General features: G+C 46.5%; 1 protein-coding gene and 1 pseudogene across 2 annotated transcripts; both read left to right on the top strand.

Moving 5' to 3' along the window:
* The first annotated feature begins 7,436 nt into the window (after positions 1 to 7,436).
* On the top strand, positions 7,437 to 10,741 carry LOC135383451 (putative nuclease HARBI1). 2 transcript variants are annotated; one of them, XM_064612895.1, is made up of 6 exons: positions 7,437 to 7,692; positions 7,859 to 8,128; positions 8,192 to 8,304; positions 8,403 to 8,538; positions 9,150 to 9,306; positions 9,411 to 9,500. In XM_064612895.1, the coding sequence occupies exons 1-6, from the start codon at positions 7,509 to 7,511 to the stop codon at positions 9,418 to 9,420; spliced, it is 870 nt and encodes a 289-aa protein (XP_064468965.1). In that variant the 5' UTR covers positions 7,437 to 7,508; the 3' UTR covers positions 9,421 to 9,500. The 2 variants fall into 2 exon arrangements, with proteins under 2 accessions (XP_064468965.1, XP_064468964.1); XM_064612894.1 differs by having other exon boundaries at positions 9,150 to 10,741.
* A 1,219-nt stretch (positions 10,742 to 11,960) lies between these two features.
* Positions 11,961 to 17,800, top strand: LOC135384624 (uncharacterized; annotated as a pseudogene).
* The last annotated feature ends 6,254 nt before the right edge of the window (positions 17,801 to 24,054 follow it).

Raw genomic sequence — 24,054 nt, 5'->3', positions numbered from 1 at the left:
CCATCGTTATTGCATTGAATTACTATTGTTATTATTGTTATAATTCTTGCTTGTTCTCCTTTTAAACTAATAGTGTGCAAAGGCTGTTGTTAGTTTTTTTCTTTATCGTTTACCCATGTAATGACCCTTAGTGCTCCCTTGGGTTTTGGAATAATAAATAAAATAAATAAATAAATTACACCACGTTCTGTCAAGTATCTATGCTCCACACATAGCAAACAAGTCGTGCCGTTCCGCTGTCGAACTAACATTTCTAAATACTCGTAATTTGTACGAAAGCTATGAGTGGAAGTTTCAAGTCAAGAACTTTGAAGTCACCCTTCGCTCTGTTAACCTGCTCGTCACCCTGTGCATTTAGCAAGAAGCTCAGCGAGCTATTTTAAGCTTAACAGTGTGTTGTGCACTGTAATGCGCTTTCTGTTCTCGTTCAGTGCAGCGTAATGCATATATTGTAGTTTGTTTAGCACAGTATAATGTGTATGGTATCCCGTCTTCTTGTTTGTTCCCCATCTCATGTAACATCCTTCAACAAGGTTTAACAGCACCATTCGATCAATCAATGTACGACTTCATGTTTTCAGATATAATAATGTGTAGGATAATGATAAAACTTCTGTGGTTATCTCGCCATATATGTAGCATACAAGAGCTCTCCGTTACCTTAGGTGTAAATTTACAACGTCTGCAACGGCTACGTATTTTATTTTTTTTAAACGAAGCAACCAACCTGATAAACCTGAGGTCGCTTACCGAACTGAGCAGGAAAGTGCGAAACCTACAAATATTAAAAGCTACGGTATCGGAGGCATCAGATAAGCTCATATCTCTTGAATGTACGGTAGCCTCCTTGACAAGCAAAGCTGATGACCTTGAAGCACGTTCACGACGCAATAATATGTTAATATTCGGCTTGGAGGAAACCACTGGCGAATTGCAGAACGACCTCTTAGCAATAGTCAAAGAAAAAATCTTTCGCGACTGCTTGAATGTTACTCCCACCAGCATAGAACGTGTCCATCGGCTCGGTAGTAGACAACAAGGCAAAACGCGCCCGGTAATCCTAAAACTCTTCAACTATACAGAAAATATTGAGATCTTCAAAAACCGTTGGCGTCTGAAGGGGTCTCCCTTCTCGATCAGTGAGGACTTACCTCTACCAGTGAAGCAGGCTCGTAAAAACTTGATGGCTAGCGCTTCAGACGAAAAAAAATCAAGAGGGTGTAAAGTGCGCTTAGTCTACCACAAATTATTCATCAACGATGTGATTTATATTTGGACTCACAATACTCAGCAAAGAGAACAGGTAAATGGCAGTTCTTCGGCCCCGGATGCCTCACATCATCAACACATGCTGCCCTTGAGTAATGCCCCAAATAATGAACTACACGTCCCATTATCTACAGTTCGTGTCACAAGATCTCAATCTCGTCTGACTTCTGTATCAAACACATGACCGCAGTCCGCAGGCATCTCTGTTCTTCGTGGCAATATACGTAGCGTTGTCAATAAAGTTGATCAGCTACAATCACTAGTTGACAACACTAACGCCGACGTAATTGCCTTAACAGAGACATGGCTTAATCCCTCGGTATGTGACAATTAAATCCTGCCTAACTTCACTGTGTTTCGCCGGGACCGAGTTGACCGTAAGGGCGGTGGCGTACTCCTGGCCTTCTCCAATACGCTGTCTCCGCACCTGTTAGATATCCAATGTGATAAATATGTTGCGCCCGTATGCAGTTGCTGTCGCGTAGTTTTATTTGTGCTGTGTGCTATAGACCACAAGATACATCTGATTTTGTCGATAAACTGCGCACCGTCCTCAACAATATAACCAGAAGGTATCCATCCAGTAAAATAGTTATCATGGGGGATTTTAACTTTCCTAACATTAAATGGCAAAATGCGCTTCAGCTGCAGTGCTCCCCAGAAGAGCGCGATTTTGTTGATTTATGTAGCCAGTACAACCTTGAGCAGTATTGGTAAGAGAGCCTACACGCGTAGGCAGCATATCATCGAATATTATTGACCTGATCCTCACTTCAGCACCTGATATCTTGTCAATTGTATCTGTAATCGCTGGCCCAAGTGATCATAAATTCATCCGCGCCTCTCTGTCTATTAAAGTCGCGCCCACACGGAGGGGTAAGAAACTCATAAAAGATTACAAAGCTGGGAACTTTGACGCTATAAACACTGAACTTGCCGTGTACTACGAAGATTATCTTGGCTGATTTCACGCTAGGTCAGTCGAGGAGAACTGGTGTCCTTTCAAGAAAAAAAATCCTTGACTTGGTGAACACTCATGTTCCAACCATTTGTGTCAATGTTTTACGCTCAGTGCCATGATTCAATAACAAATTGAAATGTCTTCGTAGAAAAAAAAAAGATTATATAGAAAAGCTAAACTATCAAGAAATAATCACGCATGGGCGAGGTATTATCAAGCCGAAACAGAATTTCGGACCAGTACTCAAGCAGCCAAGAGCTCATTCTATCAGAGCACACTGCCTTCAATACTACGTGATAACCCCAGGAAATTCTGGAATATAGTTTGCCTAACTCAGCACGAGGTGATACGCATACACGACTCGACTGGCTCTTTGGTAACTGATGAGGATTGCGCCATGGTACTGAACGATTATTTTGTATCCGTATTTTCTGTTGTTGACGGCGTAAACGCTACCGGTGCAGTAGTGCCTGACTTCCAAGCCATGTGCAGCATTGATATATCGTACAATGGGATTATCAAGTTGATACACAATCTGAAGATTAGTTTATCATGCGGCTACGATTGTATTAACTCTAAGATACTGAAAAACACGAAATCCATCAGTGCCGAATTTCTGTGCCTTATTCTAACCCGATACCTTGTGAAAGGAGACATTCCTTCCGACTGGTTAATTGGAAAGATCATTCCAGTGCACAAAGGTGGTGACAAGCAAACGCCATGTAACTACAGGCCAATCTCTCTCACAAGTATACCTTGCAAGTTCTTGGAGCACATCATAGTCTCTAACCTTGTAGGCTTCCTGGAAAATAACTTATTTTTCTTAGGTTACCAGCACGGTTTTCGAAAAGGTTATTCGTGCGAAACGCAGCTAGCTGGTTTATCTAACGACATTTTATCTAGCTTGGATATTGGTCTACAAGTCGACGCAGTCTTTCTGGATTTAGCAAAGGCTTTTGATAAGGTTCCTCACGCTAAACTCTTTACTAAACTCACACGTCTTAACTTAGATCCGTTTGTACTAGCATGGATAAAAAAAATTATCAGCAATCGAAAGAAATCGAATACCTCAAGGCTCAGTCATTGGACCGCTTCTTTTCTTGATATATATTAACGATCTGCCATTGGGTATCTCATCCAATATACGGTTATTTGCCGACGACTGTGTGCTGTACCGGACAGTAGCGGATTGCTTCGATGCCAGTAAGCTACAGAGCGACCTCGACATCGTCCTTTCTTGGTGCTCTCCCTTCCAACTTCCAATCTATAATACTAAGAGCAAAGTCATGTCATTCACGCGGCGTCAACCCCAAGAGTTTACTTACCGCATTGGTTCTTCCGTTCTAGAGCATGTCGATACTTACAAATATCTGGGAGTTTACCTTTCTAGCAACATGTCATGGACATCTCACGTAGCGCATGTTGTGGGAAGCGCAAACAGGACGTTAAGCTACCTCCGAAGAGGACTTCGGCAATCCAACTCAACAGTTAAAAAACAAGTGTACATAACGTTTGTCAGGCCGAAGTTAGAATATGCGTCTCCAATATGGGGCCCTTTTCAGAGCAGCTTATGACAATCCCTTGAATTAGTTCAAAACCGAGCGGCTCGTTTTATCATCAGTGACTGTTCTCCGCACAGCAGTGTTTTCCTCACGAAGAAAAAGGCTGAGCTTGCTTTGCTGTCTGAGCGTCGCACTCACTGATCATTGTCACCACTCATATTAGACCCCTAGCTATGGGGTAGCGTTCCACTCCTAGAGTGGAAAACCTCCCCACTTCATCATCACAATATATATGTTGTTGTTGTTGAGCGTCACAAGATCGCGTCCATCACACTTTTTCACAAGATTTTTCACAACAATGCATTACACAGAGATATGCTACAGTGTGCATATTACAGTTCTTCGCGCCTTGACCATCCTAGTAAAATAATGAGGCCATTGTGCAAGCACGACTCTTACCAGGAATCTTTCTTACCTCGTTCAATACGACACTGGAATGAGCTTGACCATGATATTGCAACCATTACTAATCCTGTTTCATTCAAAAAGAGAATTGTTGATTTAATGGGTGATTTGAGCGTTTAGTGTCCTCAATGTTTCTTAAGTTACACTGTATAATGTCCATTGTTTGTTTGTTTATTTGTTGCTGTTCATATAAGTGTTTTTGCACTTTGCCTATAACTTATGTTTCGTAAGTTGCTACTATGCAACCCACGACTCCGTCATGTTATGCCTACGGGCCTTTGACGTATAATAAATAAATAAATAAACCGAAGCCAATAGATTGTTTTCATTGTCATTAGTTCAGTTTAGCGCATGAAAACCATAGATAGATCTCACATTTGATTTCTCAACCACACAAGACTGTGAATGTGAACCTTTGTTATCTCAGCATATCGCGATAAAATTGCATTTCCTCTTGCTATGCCGCTTGTTGTCAGTCACTTTGTTGCATATGCGTATGTTTGCCTGACAAACGTTTCCTTAGCATGGTTATGTTGACAAAAAGACTGCAGACGATCGTGGAAGGTGTTGCGATTTTCAACGGCAGCTGTATGTGACTTGTGGTGGCGCTTACGAAACATTTGACGTTGGCGCTAAATGTCGCAGCACTTTCCGTTGCAGTCTGCAAATTTGTTCGTAAAATGCTTGTCATATGTTTGCAGAAAAGTTAATAAGGATACTGGACACAGTTTTTGACACATTTTAAACTGGTTTCTTGCACAGCAGTGCGTAAGACCCTAATTGTAAGAAGCGGTGACGAAGCGCCTCAAATACCTACGAGACGATTGCTATATACTGGCACCACTCTATTTACATAGCAGCTATGATGGCTTTATAGTCTGAGAGAGCGGTCACCCCGAAGTATATGCTGGTGCCGTTGCGCGTCGTAGGATAGATGACGTCGTTTTGGAGCACGAATCCCATTTGCGTTCCGTGAAGGTCTTTGATTCGTCTACGTTAAAGACGCCGAGTACAATCAATATTCCAACTGCAATGTACCGTAAATGCGTAAGGCATGGAACGTACGGCTGCCGCGATCCAGAATCATGGTGTCGCTATCTTTCACTACGCGCCCTCTCGCCCGCTCCGCACGCAGCTGCCGCTCTCTCGCACCGCTTGCGCTTTCCACAGCTGCGCACGCTCTTGTAACTCTGCGCTACCCTCCTCTCTGGCTCGGATAGGCGAGGGGGGTTGTGTGCCACAAACTCGGCGTCTCCTGACACCTTTCTGTTAACAACTGTCGCTGTAAAAGCTCCGCGTACACTACGCTTGCCACTTCTAACCACATCGCTGATTTCCGGGAAAATTCATTACCCTCGGGGTACGTCGCGAAACTGCCAGAAGAAAATATTCATGGCAGTATTCCTGGACGTCAAGAGAGCCTACGACACCGTCAGTCATGCCAACGTTCGGCATCTATTGTTGCAAGCAGGTGATCTCGACAGAATTTTCTTGGGGCTGGCTGATTTTTTGCGAGAAAAACGCTTTCTGTTCGCACGCAAGAAGGGGTCACGTCGAAAGTTGTCTTGACTCATGGCGTACCACAAGGCAGCGTTTTAATCACATCCGTCCTTGTAATGGCATGCCTGAAGTTCTGCATTACCCCTAAACTCAATATATTTATATATGCCGATGACGTCTGCATTTGAACTGTTGGAAAACCGAGACCAGCAATCCTGCGTACTCTTCAGCATTGCCTGGATGACATTTTGCGTTACCTAACAGAGGCAGGCATGGATATATTAACTCAAAAAACAGCAGCCTCGATTGTTACTCGGAAGCATATGCATCGGTATCAGCTCTTCCTTGACAATACACCACTTAGGCAAGTAACACGTAGATTACTGGGTGTCGTCCTAGTCCTAGAAACATATCGATCACCTGGACACAAAGGCACACCGGTGGATTTCTTTCATTCGTCACTTTGCTGGGTCCAAGTGGGGAATGAATGAGAAGTCTTCCCTAGGCAGCTGTAGCTCTACTCTCTAAACCAGGTAACGCATATGTAACGGTTAAGTACAGCTTGGCCAAGAGGTACATTTAAAAAAAATGTACCTCTTAAATTTAAGAGGTACATGCTTTCTCACATGCGGTGCACGCAACGCATATTTAGGCCTACCCGTCAGGATGATTCCCCTGCTCTACGATATATTAACAGCCCCCAGAAGCTACGCTGTACGATAAATATCACAAACAAATACCTTTATTCGAAAATTACATTCCTTTAAGGGGTGACGCTTGTCCATCGCGAGTGTGCATTGTCATGATGCACATACGCCGAACACACAGGGCACAACGTATATGGCTGAACGCTGACCCCTACATCTCTCCTTCGCCATTGCGGCTGCTCTGTGGTCACGCTTCTTTATGTTTTCCACACCTTTGGATTCCTGTTCTTCCCCAACTTCCGTTTCTACCGCAGAACGTATATAACACCAACCACAGAAGATGATTGACTCACCCATATACGACATCGCTTCGACGTAACCTAGGAGAAAATACCATGTAAAAAAATCCAACAACCGAAATAGCTTGCCTGAGAAACATGCCTACTTGCTTCTGTAATCCAGGTATAAAGCGCAATCTAGGCTTCTCTAATTCACGCATCAACGTTCGTGTATGAAGCGAAGTTCGTTGTCTCTGTTCCTCAGTCGTTGTGTCCAGCCTGTCGGTGATCAGGACCCCAGGGAATCAGAGAGAAGATGAATGAAAACGCGTCGTGCGGACGAATAATTACTTCATCGATATCATACGCACCTTCAGGCAACAGTCCAGGGCACACAACTTTGTTTATGTTTTTGGTCGGTACGGAATGTTAGGCGGCCGAAAACAGTTCTCCCACAATTAGTGCAACCATAGCGAAATTGGGACGCCTCTGAACCCCCCCCCCCCCCCTGAGCGAAACACCCTCCTTCTCTTCACGATAGACACGTGGTGAGCGCCGCCACGCGTAGTAGTGGTACGGACGCTCTTCATTGGACCTGAGGTCACATGATCGAGGTGAGCAACACAGCGCAGGACGGAGCGTCTGCTACCGCTTCGGAGAGGCCAAGGGCGCGTTCTTGGCCACGATCGCTCAGCGCAGCTCGTCACCGTTGTCAAGGCAACGGCGCGCGCACGTGACCCCCCATCGTCGCCTGCACGTGCAAGGCCGTTCTTGGCCATCCTCCACCGCAGCTGCGCATCTCGGTAACCGTCATTTGGGTGAGGGTGACAGACGACGCAAATCTTCGCGTCGTTCGTCCCCAGTCAGCGTCGTCTGCGAAGAAAACATGGCGGAACTCTACGCATTTTTCGAGGATGTTGGCGTATGTGAGGACGAAGCAACTCGCGTATTTCGTTCAAACAGTGACGCGTTTGTTGTCCTGTCCGACGATGCCTTCATAAGGCACTTCCGGCTGTCCAAAGAAGCAGCTAAAGAGGTCTGCGAAGCTGTCACCGAAGACTTGAAGCGACGTATGTATTGCTTTTTGTTTATCGATGGGGAGGTGCTGCTATAGCGTGCTTCTACGGGGTCTCATAACTCATTAAATATCGCTGCAGTTGGTAATGCCGGAAAACTGCACTGTGGATATGAGTTGCCCGTGTATTATATTTGAACTCGCAATCTTAACACTTGCAGCGCAGCAATGGCGATCCACAACGCTCACGGTTGAACAACGGGTGCTCATGGCACTACGCTTCTACGCGACCGGGGCCTTTCTTGGTAACATAGCACACGAAGAGTACTTCGCCACGACCAAGGGCCCGGTCTCGGAGTCGATACATGCCGTCAGCCTGGCTGTCATAAAAAATCTGGCCCCCAAGTATCTGCGCTTCCCGCAAACACCCGAGGAGAAGCTGGCCGTGAAACGTGGATTCTACGAGATTGTAGGGCTGCCTGGATGTCTTGGTATGTTGTAAAAGTACGCTCAGTTACGTTTTACTACTACCTGTATGGCCTCTATTCACTCAGGTGCAATCGACGGCACAGCCGTTGCAATCATAGCGCCCAGCAACATGGATCCACATTTTACTGATGGCAACTACTACTGCCGCCAAGGATATCATGCACTGAATGTGCTAGGGGTATGTAGTAGCAATGCATACTTTTTGAAATGTATTATTGGTAGTAATAAGTTTGCCAAGGGAACGAAACAGTAACAAACATTACTCTGCATGCACAGATTTGTGATGCCAATCGCAGAATCCTCCACGTAAACGCAGGGTATCCGGGGAGCTGTCACGACGCTGCTGTCTGGGCTATGTGCAGGATACGACAAAGGGCTTCGGTGCTGTTTGATGACGGTGAATGGCTGCTAGGTAAGTGTGAGGTTCATAATCTAAAGAAAATTGCTGTATAAACATATATGTGATTATGTTTATTATGATAACAAGAGGATAGTTGTTGAAAGGTGAAACACTGAAGAAATGTGATTAATTTACAAATATGTGGGTGAGAGGCTGGAGCATTTCCATTTGTACACAATAAAATGAATGTTACCATTACTGTACAGTGAACATAGCAGACGAGAGAGGGTACAAAGGTTGGTTATGGATGGGATAAATATAGTGAACAGTGCACTGACCAAATGAATGAAATATATACATATAGTTGAAAGGCTAAAGTGAACGCTTCATAACTTGTACAAAGCAAGGAGGGAAAGTATGATCACGTAAGAGCTTACAAGAAAGCACAAAGGGAAATTTATTGACATTGATAGGGGCGAAGCGTGACAATTCGACAGACAGTGCTGCTTTTGACGTGAGTGTGTGAAATCCAATCAAATGCAGTGCTGTTTGCCGTAACATAGGTCGCTGCCTCTAGCTGCAGTAAAACTCCCCACTGTGATTTCCTGTTTGCCTTTTATCATCTCGTCATTTCCTACGTGTATATACATATATAACATATCCTCCTCTTGTATTCTTCACAGGAGATCTTGGCTACCCCCGGGAGCCCTGGTTAATGACTCCCTTCCGAAATCCTGCATCAGACAAGGAAACAGCATATAACAGGGCTCACAGCAGGACTAGAGTCCGAATTGAGCATTGCTTTGGAGTGCTCAAAATGCGGTTACGGTGTCTACAGAGGTACCGCACACTTCACTTTGCACCGGACAGAACCTGCAACATTATCACCGCCTGTGCTGTCCTACACAATATGTGCATTGCGTACCACTTGACTGATCTTGCAGACGATCCTGAGCCAGCAGCTACAGAAAATGCCAGTGACACCTTGCCAGTGACAGAAGATGAAACCAGCGAGGAGGAAGGGCAGAGCAGTCAAAACAACTCTCTGACATCACAGGCGATGCATGTGCGCGAGACAATTGTCGACAGATATTTCTAACAGCCTGTCAGAAAATGTGTGCTTCATCGCAACTGCTAATTTCTATACTATTATCCTTAATATTTTCTTGATGAGCAGCATATCGTTTCTCACACTGCATAATTGCTCTTGTAAAGGTCTAATGCACAGGCTTACGTAACAGTGATTGCAAAAACAAATCACGTGGTGTTTTAGGTCATTCTGGCGGTCCTTTCAGCATAAACACAAGGCGTTTATAATGCAGAAATAGAGATGATGTGAAGTGAGCACCCTTTTGAATTTAGTAGTATGACAACAATCTCACATGAACATAGGTTCCTACAAATTCCTCTAAACGTAGAACCTTAATTTTTACAGAGGAAAAATACATGCAACTACAAGGGGCAACCTAGTAGACAAATGTAGCTGGAACTGAACCAGTGGTAATCATGTTTTGCAAGTCTGGCTAACCTAAGAGTCCTCAGGATGAAACTTACCTCATGCTTGCATGCCTCTTTCTCTGTTCAGCAACAACGTGACGTACTCGGTCATTGGGCCAATGAGGGGCGTAAGCAACTGTGCATAACAAGCCAAAACTAATGAAATGTAATTGTAACAGCAAGGGCTGTCTCGGTAAAGAAATGAGCTGTGATTGTGCGGAAGCCATTCAATGAAATGTCAAGAGCAGCATGGTGCCAATGATATTTTTACCTCTCTTAGCTGCGCCACCCCATTAGTCAGCCGTTCCTGCACGCTGGCTATGCGTTCAGCTACAGGAAGGGGGACCCTTCTGCGTCTGCGGCGACGTTCTTGACGTGGCCGCTGCACTCGAGGCTCCCCTGTCGAAGTTTGCGGCCTAGTGACGTTGGTCGCTACTGGGTTAGGAGGAGTGGTGGAGCTGCTTGGTCCCGCAGTGTCCTGCAACATATATTTTATCAGTCTCCACTTGCTTGTGACATGTCACTTTTTGTGTACCACGATTTGAGGATTGTCCTGACCCTGGGTGTCCTCTGCAGGCTGGGGACAGATCTGCAAAACAGCACACTGTGTTACATAACAAGAGCAGTGTTTATCTTCGAGTGTTTTGTAAATAGATAGTGGCCTGTATAGTGTGCGATAAAGAGTGTGTGCTACACCAACAAAGTGTGCCTCTACAACAATAAAATTCCGCATTTTCTATTTGTATTCGTACTCCTTAATAAATATGTACCACTAGCATTGCATGCTGGCACATGTACCAAATGTAAGTACACCATAATCCGTTCAGTTCAAGAGAAAATGGACAAGCGTCGCCGTGAGCACCCCTGGGTAGACCTTGGTGCAATTGCAACTGCATCGCTATATACAGTATACATTTTTTTTTTCGTGAGGTAAATGAAGCTGGTACGTATTTTTCATGTTGTTTTTAACACTTTCAAACTTACTATTTCACAAAAGCACTATACGTACCACTTCTGGGATGAGCGTCCCATCTTCTGCAAGGTTGGCACCCCCGGAAGCACCTGTCACTGTGTCCCAACCCAGTAGTGCCATAACACGGGAATCGAGACCCTGGAGCCCAGAAGCAACATCGACGACACGCGTTGTGCCCTCGTCTTCTGGCTCTCTCCCGTCGTTGATGGTTATGCCGCCACCTCCGCCGGTACTTAAAATGTTGGCGAGGTTCGCCCGTGCATTTCGGCGGACTTGGTAGCGCCAATTCCGCCACAACACCTGCCACCCGGCAGCTGTTTTGATGATGCCGCCTAGAGCATTTAGGGACGACGCTATTTCTTCCCATTTCTTGCGTCTGTCCTCCTTCGTTTCTCCTCGTTTGAACTCCCGGTTATTGCAGAGCTCCGGGAACTCCCCCATGTAGGATAGGAGCTGCATTTTCTGCGCTTCTGACATTGCCATTTCGCTTGAGCTGGAAGTACGTACATCACACATTTTTTTTCGTGTTTGCCGGTCGAAACAACCGCTATGTCACAGTAATGGTACTTCCAAATATAACTAGCCAACTTACCTGGTGCAAATTATAAACTTGCTGCAAATGGTATCTGAAATGCGCGCCAGACCGCCTCATCGAGATAGCAGACGATTCTTGGAACGTTCTCATTGGCTCAGGTGAAGTTACGGTTTTATAATACTGTAGTTATGATATGAGCCATTTGTCGGCGTGCAAAATGCAACAACATTTGACAAAAGTAGGAATCACATTCAGTTACCGCAACGAAAACCATCATATCGAAAAAAGTTTCTAATTTCTGTAGCTAAAAATAGGCGTCGGGTTGCGAGAGTAGCGTCATGAGAGCGACCCGGATGTGGGGAGCGGAAGCGCAGCAGGCGACGACGTGTTTGAAGGGCGTTCTTGGCTACTCGGTGCATATCGTCGTCTTCTCAGCGTCGCGGTGACGGTGACGGTGACGAACAGCGCTGACGGCTGCGCTGTGATGAGATGGCCAAGAACGCGCCCCGGGCGTTTTCCGTCTGCGTGATGTCTGAAACGGAGGATTTCAAGGCTGTCAACGACACGACAACGATTTTTTGGGATCGCAGATACCACGGGAAGAACGAGTGGTGCAGCTCGAAATTAACGGTGTGTTGTACAGCGTAGAGTCCCTAATGGCGTATTCCACTGGCAGAGCTGGGTCAAAGTTTTGCTCCGGGAAGGGGCGAAAATTGTTCCATTGGCAGGATCGAGTCATGCGTTGTATGTTCCCTTGGCAGACCAGGGGCAAAATTTTTGCTCCAAGGAGCAGTAGTTTTTGACCCAACAATTTCTTAGGGGCAATGAAAAACTAGGGGCATGCGCGCAATAAGTGATAAGCGCGGCGATGTGGCCACTTTTTTGAAAAGGAGATGATGAAGAAGAAGATTCTTTTTCTTGTTCTTTTTCTTTTGTTCTTTTTTTTTCATTGTGTTCGGGCAGGCTGTCGTGTTTAACTTGTGGCTGTTGAACTCTGTAGGCAATGGCTCGTCGCGCGTTGTGACCTTCGATTATAGCCTCTTGTGAGGCGCTCATGGACTATAGTGACAGTTCGTACTCCGACAGCGACTTATATATGAAGACGTTTGTCGAGCCTTAGTGCCACATTCCAAAGAAGGTGCCGAAAATCGTCGGCTACGCCGAGGCGTGCCTCAGGAACTATTCGAAAGAAGAGGTAGGTGCATCGCTCCATTGTTTCGAACCGGGTGCTAGGGGGAGGGGGAGACGCTAGGCCTTCGAGCAGTCAGCCTGCTTTGACTGGCGGCACGTTGCTCTAGTTTTACGCACCAAAGTTATGTAAGTATCTTACTTATCGTCTCAGTTTCGTCGCAACTTTAGACTTTCACGGCGCGTTTGCTACGACGTAATCGACAGGTTTGAAATAACAGAGTTCTACAACTACCAAAACGATGGCAGGAAACAAAAGACCCCAGAGGAGCACATCCTGGCATTTTTGTGGTGAGATGCGATAAAAACCCTTTATCTTTATGCAGGGTCTGCCGAATGGTGAACCCCTATAGTTTCCTGCAAGTCGTCTTTTCTTGGTAGGTATGGTGGAAACAAGTGCTGCATGGGAGACGTTGCGGGAAGGTTCGACCACAGCGAAAGCACGCTCCACAGGATGTTTACAAGGGTACTGAATTATTTGGGAGCTATTGCTGTAAGTATTATACGGTTTCCAAATGATCTTGAACAATTGTCTCAGAGTTTTGAGGAGGTACGACAACGTCTCTTGTTATCGTGTTGTACGATGCTGCTTTCATTTTTGCATGTAACACGAAAGCCACATCACACACACATTCGTTATTTTGAGGTGTCGAGCTTCTCAGGGGTGTTTGGTTGCATTGATGGAACTTACATTGACATCAGACGCCAAGCTCAGAAGATGAAGTCAACATATGTCAACCGACATGACGTACCATCATAAACCCTGCAAGCTATCTGCGATCACACGAAACGGTTCACTGATACATTCACAGGGCCACCGGGTAAAGTCCATGACAGCAGGGTTTCCAAGCTCTGCTTTATTGCAGCAAAGATTCCACAGTTGTGCGTCCCTGAAAACTCGACGGAATGCCGGTACCAGCTCCTGAGCGATGGTGCGTATCCACTTCGTGAGTACATGATGACCCCCTACAAAGACTATGGAAAGTTGTCTTCCAAACAGAAAGAATTCAACAACAAGCTTAGCAGCACCCGTGTGCTTATCGAAAACGCTTTCGGGCTCCTCAAGCAACGTTTTAGGCAACTGCAGCACTTGGAGCTACTCACAGTTGACAGGTGCACTAAAATAATTATAGCGTGTTGTGCGCTACAAAACTTGGCAATTGGCGCCGGTGAAACAATCTTTGAAGACGCCTGCAGAGATGATTCGCGGATCAAGAGCAATGAAGACCTCAGTGAAGAGGGACCAAGAGAAGGAGCACTACGTCGTCTTGGCGCAAGAAAGAGAGATCGAATCTGCAGTAGCTTTCTGGTGAACATGAGGCGAAATTTTTATTTCATAATTAAACATTATTTAATGATATTTCTCAGGAGGTCAATTATTTGCGTCAGCTTCTCCATTTTTTCATTGTGGCGCTGACCCCTCTTTGATTCTTTTTCCAGTGCAAGCGTGTCCATATGAGCAAGAAACATCTCAATCTTTTGGATGCGGTTACCACTCAGTCGACGTTTGTTTGTTGTGCACCTTGAGGCCGCAGTTGGCGTAGGCAGCTCCGTTCATCACTGTCATTTATTGTCCCCCGTATGAATAAGAGTCACGGTCCTAGCTCAGCAGTTGAAAACAAGCTCGAGAGTCTAAACACATAATTTCCTTTGCAGAGGCTTCATACACTGTTAAAACAGAGGGGGGGGGGGGCAGGATAGGCTCGCCGTTGTTGGCCACACAGAAGTGGGCATCGTCACGACTATAGCCAAAAAAAGAAAAGGAAAACGCATAGCAAAACAAAACACAAAGGAAGGACGGACGGATGGAGGATAGAGGAGGTTGAAGGATGGGGATGTGGTGAGGTGCACGAGTTCATCGGGGAGAGTACAGTATTCGATGGGTCGATCAGCAAGGCCTGTCTTCAGCAGGAAGAGAATGAGGTTTCTTGCTTTGGCGGAACGTTCGGCAGAAGAACCAGCGGGGTAGAGGATGTCTGCTAGCGAGCCCGAGGTGGAGCGAGGGAGATGTGTTTCGCGCGCAGAATGGTATGCTCGGCAGTCTCGCAGGATGTGTTCGATTGTTTCGGGTTGTTGACAGTGGCCACAGCAGGCGTCACCCCTAGAGCCTATCTTGAACAGCTGAGAATTGGTGAACGCGCACCCAGTGCGGAGCCTATGGAGCATGGTCTGGATGCTTCGAGGAAGATTTTTCGTGGGAAGAGGAGGGCGATTATGATGCATGAAGTCCCGTATTCCAGGGTGGCGCTGTTCAACAAGGAGCTGAACAGACATCTGCCTGTCGGCGTCGTCCGGAGTTGGCAAAACATTGCTGCAGCCCAGGTGTGCCGAGGACGCCAGCTGGTCCGCCCTTTCGTTGCCGCCGAAAGGGCGGTAATCTATCCCATGATAGGCGCCTCCTCCCATTTTCAACAAATCAATGCGCAGAATGATATCATTCGGAATGATGGTTGGCTATATGAGCGTGCTATGGGATGAAGTTCGGTTTTAACAGTGTAGAGCAATTAGATTCCTTGCTGTACACACGTGAATCATCAAACTTAATGCTTACAGCATGGTACCATCCACATAGCCAGAAACAAAAGCACTTTTCCGAAACAATTGTGGTACTTTTGTGCGTCATTCCATTCTTACAACAGCATATACTTGGGATTTATAGGTGGCCCGAGAAGCATCACGCAGCACTTCTGACTCCACTGCATCATCCATTACACGAATGACATGGAGCGTGAGGAACCAGACTTCCTATTATTGTCGATGGCTGCTTTTTTGCGTTTCGGGGCAGTCTTGAAGCGATTTTTGCATTGCTCTGCAGTTTTCTCTGCGAGAAGGTTTTCCAGCATAGCTTTGGATATTTCAAGCCACATTGCGTTTTTATTCTTAAATTTGAGCATTGGACCCACTTGTGTGTGGTGAATGGCATACTGGTCAAGCAGAAATCAGTCCATTCAGCTGTATAAGGGATGCAACTGTAGACGCTCCTTCAACACAACGCCCTTTAACAAATATACCTGAACTGCTCCCGAGACGGCCGCGTTTCAGTTTTCCAGGGGGTTCACTGGTTCCAGCTCCGCTGTCAGTACCCGTTGTAGCAACCTGCGTCCTGCTGGAGATAACTTTACTCATGCCCGTGTCGTCATCCTCTGCCATAGCACTGTCTGATGGTGTCAGTCCTGTGAGACACGAATTCCAGAACTAAACAAACTACTGTCGAGCATAAGCGTTTCGTGTCACACTGCTGAGCTAAAAGAAAGCTCAGGTATTCAGTTCTCGATGACATGAGTCCTTTGACAGCATCATTAAAATAATAATATAGAGCTGACTAACTTTTTATAAGTTTTTGGTTGGCTAATCTCTTCTGTTTATGCGGGGAACTCCGCGTACTCGTTTACAACGTACAACGCTTACCTTCTTTTTGAGAGTTGCCATTTATCACTGACAGAAGGAGCTTCTGCACTGATGCTGGCTGGGCGTTGAAGTCTATGTGCACAGTTGATGCCATGTAGTAAGAATGCAGGAACCCTTGGCGCGAACAGTCTTCTGAATCCTACGTGGCCAGAGCAAACCCGGGAAAGCACGCGGCGCACGCGCCAGCACAGCGGGTGTCGCATCTTGAACGAATATTACGTTCCATTGACGAAGCAAACCCGTATGACCCCGCCGGGAGCGTGCATTAAAACCCCACCCGGCGCGGGGCAAAAACTGCTCTCCCAATGGAATACGCCATAAATAAGCTACGCTTCAGAGTAGCGACATTGAGTTAGCCGAGCTGGTCACCGCCGCCCCCTCAGCCGCCGAGCTGGTCTGCCATTTTGTTTCGTGCAACGCTAGCGCCGGCAGTGTCGACGACGGAGCCATCTCCTGGGGGCATTTGGGACCATCCTCGTCGTCATTCGTCTGCGTTGCTCTGGTAGTTTCTGTTTCTGGTGTACTTTCCTTCGGTTTCTTTTGGTAGCGCTAACTAAAGGCAGTTCGTGTTGCGTCGGCTGCTATGCTGCGGTGTTGTGCTGAAGGTTGTACAAGTTCAAGTTGGCACGGAAAGAGGCTTTTTCGGTTTCCTTCCTCGAGAAACAACGAGAAACGGCTGAAAGCATGGCTAAACGTCGTCGATCGTCACGACGAAGGTTTTCAACCTACAGCGTTTTCTCGCCTATGGTAAGTATGCCTGTCGAAGTTCAGCAACCAAGTAATTTGAGATATTCGCCACCGTTGCGGTAATTTAGTTGTACTTGAAAGGTCGCGTTCCAACTTTCAGGATCACTTCACTCCGGATCAATTTGAGCTGTACAGGGCTGACGGCAGAGTTCTTCTCAGGCCGTTCGCTGTACCTACTTTGAGAACGGATGACATCCCAAAAGAATCCGGCAAGTGTATCATGCTTTCCAACAGACGCACTTTGATCAAATGCAATATTGCGAATCGCTATAATTCGACGTTTATTTTTTGGTCGCAGGGTTACTTCACGGAATGATGAGACGGAACAACGCGACCTCTCGTCTCCGTCTGCGCACAATACGAGCTCTTTCACCGCCGAGGAAAGCACTTCGTTCATGGAGCACAGTTACTCCAGTGGTGAAGGAAGTTTGGTGCTGATCGAGGGCAGTGAGTCTCTTCCACCTGTGTTCACAAATTAATATATTCAAACAAGTTTTGATGATTGAGAGGTCCCACTTTTTAAGCTGCTGCTCCCCAGCCTGAAACATTGGATGCATCTTCAACTCCCCTTTCTGGGTGTGACGCAGCAGAGCTGAAGATGAGAGTAGGTGGTCCATATATACTCTAAAACATTATGCTGTTATAATAATAATCTCTCACCAAGCACTGCTATTATTTCAGCCATATATTGTAATTAAGTGTAGCTTGCTTGCATACCAAGCGTACTCTGATCTGGAGTGTCCTCATTGGCACCCATTTTATGTCTTATTATTAGGTTCGCCACCAACAGACAAAGAGAGTGAGCTGACTCGACAAGTTGAAGAACTTCAACGCCAACTTCTCACAGCAGAGCAGAAAATAGTAGACCAAGAAAAGGAGCTGCAGATATTGCGCGGTATGAACAGTGTTTCTAATAATTGGTTTGTTTACTGAGTTTTTGTTTTTCTGAAGGTATGCTGTCAAAAGACCAGGCAGCAAGCCTTTGAAACCCTGATGCCAAAGCAAACAGGTGGACCACAGCAACGATAAAACGAAGTCTTCGAATTAGACTTCCATGTGGAAGGAGGGGCTACAACTTCCTCCACGATGAAATGACTCTGCCATCTGAGCGCACTCTCCAGAGGCGACTTGAGAACATTAAGTCCAAGCCAGGTGAGACAGCATTGTGGTTTACCTCTGTTACGTAAAATAGCTGCTAGCTAATTGCTATCTGTTGCTATCTGTAAAATTACTAGCCCTCTCACCCACATGCCTTCTTCAGGCATTCTGGAAGACCTATTTCCTGCACTGGAGTGTAAGGTGGCATCACTGGCTGCTGCAGAACGGCACTGCGCACTGCTCGTGGATGAAATGCTGCTAAAAGCGGGACTGGATTTTGACATGAACACAAAAGACGTCATCGGCATGGCTACAATAGCCCGAAGTGCAAACAGCAAGAAACCAGCATCCCCTGCCACTATCCCGTTTGCCATGCATGGGCTGGTCTTCATGATTGCCGGGCTGTCGACAAGGTGGAAGCAAACCGTTGGTTATCACTTTTCTGGTGAGTGACAACCACATATTCACAAATGCTTTTCTAAGTGCGCGCAGTGATGACAGATTCCTTTCTCCAATCTTCAGGTGATTCGGTGTCGGCAACAGCATTGAAGGAGGCTGTGTTTTCCATCATTGAGAAATGTGAAGCAGTAGAGCTGACTGTTGATGCCATTCTTTCCGACATGGGACCCTGTCACACTGCTTTGTGCAGGGAATGCGGTATTTCAGCACACCATAATTCTGAGCCTTCCTTGAGCTGCCGCCATCCCTGCAACTTCGGAAATGAGAACAGGCAGCTGTACTTTGTCGCCGATGCGCCCACATATTGAAGAACATATGAAACCACCTAGTCAGAGGCCAGGCCTTCTTTTTGCCACAAGATGTCGTAACGAAGCATCACCTTCCAACTGCGGAGGTAGGTGCATTTACTTTTTACACATACAATCATTTACTTTTCAACGGACTACCTCTCCTAATGCACAAAGTCCGAAACTAATACATTTTGAACCATATTACGTGATCCTCTTTTCTAGGTCTTGGTCTCTCACATCAATGAGATGGCTAAGCTGCATGAAAGCCATGACCTCAAGATTGTTCCGCATTTGAAGCTAAATCACCTTGATGTCAAGCACTATGAAAAAATGAATGTCTCGTCTGCAGTGGCAGTTTTAAACCGTGCGGTTGCCTGAGGCATTCGACTTCTTGTTGAGATGGGCAAGTTGGACACAAGTGGTTCAGCATCATGACATCTAGAAGCTTCTGTGTTGCCGTGAGCAGCGCAAAACCAGCAAAGCATGACGAAACAGTTGACTTCCTTAACAGCTTCGTGGGCCTATTCAGAGAACTCAAAATCAGAAAGACTGTTTCAACCCTGTACAGACAGGAATTCTGCTGACAACTACAAGTGCTCTAAAGCTCCAACAATACTTAAGGAAAGAACATGGCTTCCGTTTTGTTCTTGTGAGCAGATTGCCTCAGGATGCCCTGGAGAATATGTTTTCTACCGTACGACTGCGTAACCCCATTCCTAGGCCTCTAGAGTTCAAGTCAGCCCTACGTCTGATCACCCTGACGCAATTTTTTAACCTTAGCTGCACTGAAAACTATGCAATCGATGACACTATGGACCTTCTGGACTTTGCAGCCTGCACACCGACCAAAACAACAGATGCCACTACATCTGACATTCCATTAGACCGGACATGTGCCACAGCAGACATTAGTGACGTCGAAGAGCAGTCCCTGTCCTACCTAGCGGGCTACATCTGTAAAAAGGTTCAAGAGAAGTTTGAACTGTGCGAAGCTGCATCACTGCCATGAAATAGAAGAACATTCACAGCTCATTACCCTGAAGTCGTACAGGAAACCAGAAGAAACAGATCCACTGGTCACGCCATCAAAGTCCGTTCGCAGAGTCCTGAATCATGCCGAAAAGATATTCGTACAGCATCAAAAGCTCGTGCTGACGCATTCAATTGAACATGTGACAGAAGTTGCCATCGTAACATGCCCCAAAGTGCCGCTTCCCGAGTGTCATGCTCTACAGTCAAGAATAACGAAGGCCTACATGATGTTAAGACTTCGCATACACTTAAGAAAGCTGAATTCTTCTGATCTCAAAAAGCAGACACAGGACGGGAAGACCGGAAGCAAGAGTGCTGGCATGCGCATCCTTGCAGAAAACGTGAAGTAACAGGAGTCTCCAAGAATTATGACTCGGCTCTCAATCTGCATGGACTAGAGCTGGAGAGAAAAGTCACAGTGCATAAGCACACAGAACGGAGTGCAATGGAACTGAAGAATGATAACTTGTGTTTTGGCCTGTACCCGCATTTTCTACAGTGGTGCCTTCCCCAATTTCTTTTTGTGGGCCAGAATGCCTTGCTTTGGATGTGGTGCATTAGTCCATCAGAGCAGCAGAGAGGAGGTCAGCAGCACTGAAGAAAATGTGCCTTTCCCTTCACGAAGTCAAGCAAAGAGCTACGTCCGTAATGCTCAAGCCGTTTTCGTAGCAAGTTACCTTACAGAGTCGTCAAACGAATGGCAGCCTTGTGTTGAACTGACAACAGACAGTGAGCCATAGTGACGTGCCATCGGGAACGCATGCATGCTGTGCAACAGTGTATAGCAGTGCACAAAGTGCGGTTATGAATTACCCTACTCGCACAACACTCACAACCATTTTGCCACAGCAGTCGTAATTCCAGTGCAAAATTCACCTGAGTAGCCTGAAAACCAGTGCTGAGGAATTTACCACTCAAAAGGAACTCGTTACAAGTTAAGTTACCAGCCCTGAATTGTAACTAAGTTACTAACGAAGTTACTGGTCATGAAGAAGAACTGAAAGTTACCGAGTTGCGTTCTAAAAGTAACGAATTACATTCAAGTTACTTCGTACTCAGTATTTTATATTACAACCATATATACCAGGTCAGGGATAGGTAACGGCATACACAGCATTTTCTGAATTAACACATACTTTCATTTAACACCACTAGATTCTGTTTTTGAATGGTGCTACAAAAATTACATGACGAGGGTACGTGACTGCCTGTCTAATGACTAATTCAGAGAAATCGTTATTTCAGTTTTGTAATTAAATAGTCGAGATAGCAGAATGCGGACTGACGCAGATCGCATGTACAGAAGGCCGGCGAGAAAATAAAACTTATTCGGGAAACCTGAGCTCGGGCCCACAACAAGAGACCGGACTGGTTCGCGAGAACCGTGGAAAGGCAAAAGTACGAACAAAACGCCGCACATCGATAAGTTTTGGCACTGGAATTGGAACTTGTAGCTGGAAGTCGTTAAGTTACACAGAAAAGGAACGAGTTCTCAGAGAAGTTACTGGACTTTAAAAGGAACCAGTTAAGTTACAAGCTACCAAAAAGTAACTAAGTTACAGTAACGAGCTGCTTCTAACGAGTTACCCTCAACACTGCTGAAAACCGTGTGGATTGTACTCCAATCTTGAAAGCGTCGAACGAGTTTCTTCAAAGACGGAGCAGACTCGTCCTCGCTCCCCGACGTCTCAAAACAAACTGATTCGCCAGCGGATGCAAGAAACGCGTTCTTCCGAAACGTGCTATCCCTCATGGTCACGGGTTGTAGTTATTGCACTTCTTTGATAGAATGATAGTGCAGACCCATTACGGCACTGCCGCATAAGGGAATTTGTTGCCTGGTTTTCGGAATTACGCGAAATATTTTTGCAGCGCATGGAGATCGTGAGAAGGCGTTCGTACTCATGCGCCGGGAACACGCGGTACACATGAGGTACAGCTGCTAGACCGCCCTTAAAAAGGTACCTATAGCCAGTACGGATGAGGTGTCGGAGCCCTTGTTCCACTTGAATTTCGCAGTGGTCGCGAACTGTACCTGCTTGTTAAGGACCGTACCTCGTGTGCACCACTTGGCCCAGGTGCGGGTCTTCATTCATTCGGTACATATCGGGTACTGGATCTAGAGTGTAGTCCGAGGGTCTCTGCTACATAGCCTACCTGTTTTGCACGGAATTTCACAGACGCAAGAACAACGACTGTCGTGTATTCCATCACGCAACTTAAGGGTGTGTATCGCGTCCAGAGAGCTGCGCAACTGCGTATGGTGATAGCAGAAGCGCACGAAATACCCATTGAAGTCTTACGGTAAAGGGAGACCATTCACCACTACTTGCCCCTCAGAGCTCACCATCGCCGCCATCCACTAATAGCAAAAGTTTGTCACCGGAAGCGAAGTAATGCATACAAATATTCCATGGTAGTGAAACCTAAGGTTCCCCCATTTTCTGCAAAATCAGCAGTGTCCGCGACCGTGACCAGCGGCGTCCACAGCGACCACACTTCCCTGGTCGCTTCCATTACCATCGATCCTCACTATGAATTCCTGGTCTTAACGTCAAAAGAAACCAAGTTCCTACATCAGTCCTCAAACAGCTAGCAACCGATATGATGCATAGTCGATATGCTGACCATACTGCAGTTTTCAGTGACGAATCCACCAGCCATGAATGTTTATCGCGCTATCTTACGTCCCTCCTGCACAGGCTTCGTCTCAATGTAACCTCCCCCCCCCCCCCCAATTCATGTACCGGATCGGATACTGCGACAGCGGCCTTTTCTCCATGTGGCGTCGTAGCTAACATTGAGCGCCATCTTAACAGAATGTGAGCTCTAAGAAACAGAGAGACGGCAACTCTGTGCTAGGCTGAGTACTGCTAGCCGACAGGCATTCAACCTGGATGTAATTCTTAGCCCATGTCAGAGCCACGTGCTACACCGTCTGTCTTCTGATGCTCTTGGAGTTCCTCTTGTCTACCGGTTCGCTCCAGACGCTGTAGAGTCATACTCCAGGGGCGCAAGGGGAGCGACGGCTCCCCCTCATTTACGAATGGGGGAGCACGGCTCCCTCAGTGTCAGCCCAGTGTCGTGATGTTCTACGGTCTAACGGAATGGCCCGTGTTCATTCGGCGGCCATAAATTTAGAGAGGAATAAACAGAGAGCCTACCACTGTCACTGTGTACGGAGGCCGTTTGAGAAGAGCTACATACGAATGATGTCCGGTTCACTGGGTTCTGGAGTTGACCATGGCAAGGTTTCTGGTGCCAAGTGCAATAAATCAGTCAGAAAGTGTGTACCGGTAGGCGCGAGCATTACTAGACTCAATCCACGGGGTGGGGTGGGGGGACAGAGGCGCAAAGGCACGCAAGACACCAGCCATCTGGGGGAAATAAGGATGCCAAGAAACCGCCCGGTTGAAGACAGAGGGTTGTTATAATGGCGGTTTGCGAGGAGCAGCCACAGATTTCATTCGGTTGTGGCCAGGGTGCCCACTTCGAGTTGGCGTGTAAGACCTGTAGTACGACAAGTGCGATGGACTGAGACGAAACGTCGCACTGGTGTTGTGTTCATGTGTCGGCAGTGGCAACGTCGAGGGAGCGCCATCAAGGCCTCGCCTGCAGCAGCGTTACAGGATTATCAAACGCCATAGACATCGGAGAAAGCCACACCTCTGCTAAGAGATATGTATCGCAGCCTGCGTGTTGTCTTCATATTACGTATGTATATGTTCACCTGTCATAGTAAAATATTCTATCTGTTAACCTGGTTGCTGGCTCCTCACTTTCCACCGTACCGGTGTCCAAAGTTACCCGCTGTTGTAATTTATCCGGCTTTTCTTATTGAGCCGCCCTGGAGTGATAACGACAGCGTGACACCCAGTCAAAGGGACACATTCTTGCTGAGCTCCAGACCGCCCCAGAAAAGTCTCGTTTATTCGCAGAAGGCTTGCGGATCAGACGATATTCGCTTCCAGTCCCCATACAAGTACATACCGCGACGATTCCCGGGGACAAGTGGCCGAAATTCCTTACACATTACTTGCCATGAGGTCTAGGCACTGCGCAGAAGTAAAAAAAGCCGGACGCACTGAACTCATACCAACTAGCCCACCACCAAGCGCTATTTAATTACAACACTGCAATGTTATTTTAGATCTACTGTACAAATATGCACATGTCGTTTGCTGGGAGCACGTTTACAGTTTATGTAGCAACCCTGTACAACGCCAGCATGAGCCCTCAAGGAAAATAAGTCATGATGATGACGATGATGTTTACGGTAGCACCTTTTTTCGCTCCCCCAGTGGAAAAATAGTTCCGACGCCACTGTCATACTCTGTATTCGCTCCGGGACCGAACGGTAT

Source organism: Ornithodoros turicata, chromosome 2 (genome assembly GCF_037126465.1).
Source record: "Ornithodoros turicata isolate Travis chromosome 2, ASM3712646v1, whole genome shotgun sequence".
Taxonomy (NCBI): domain Eukaryota; kingdom Metazoa; phylum Arthropoda; class Arachnida; order Ixodida; family Argasidae; genus Ornithodoros; species Ornithodoros turicata.
Note: the sequence above shows the minus strand (reverse complement) of the source record. Positions and strands in the feature narration are given on the sequence as shown.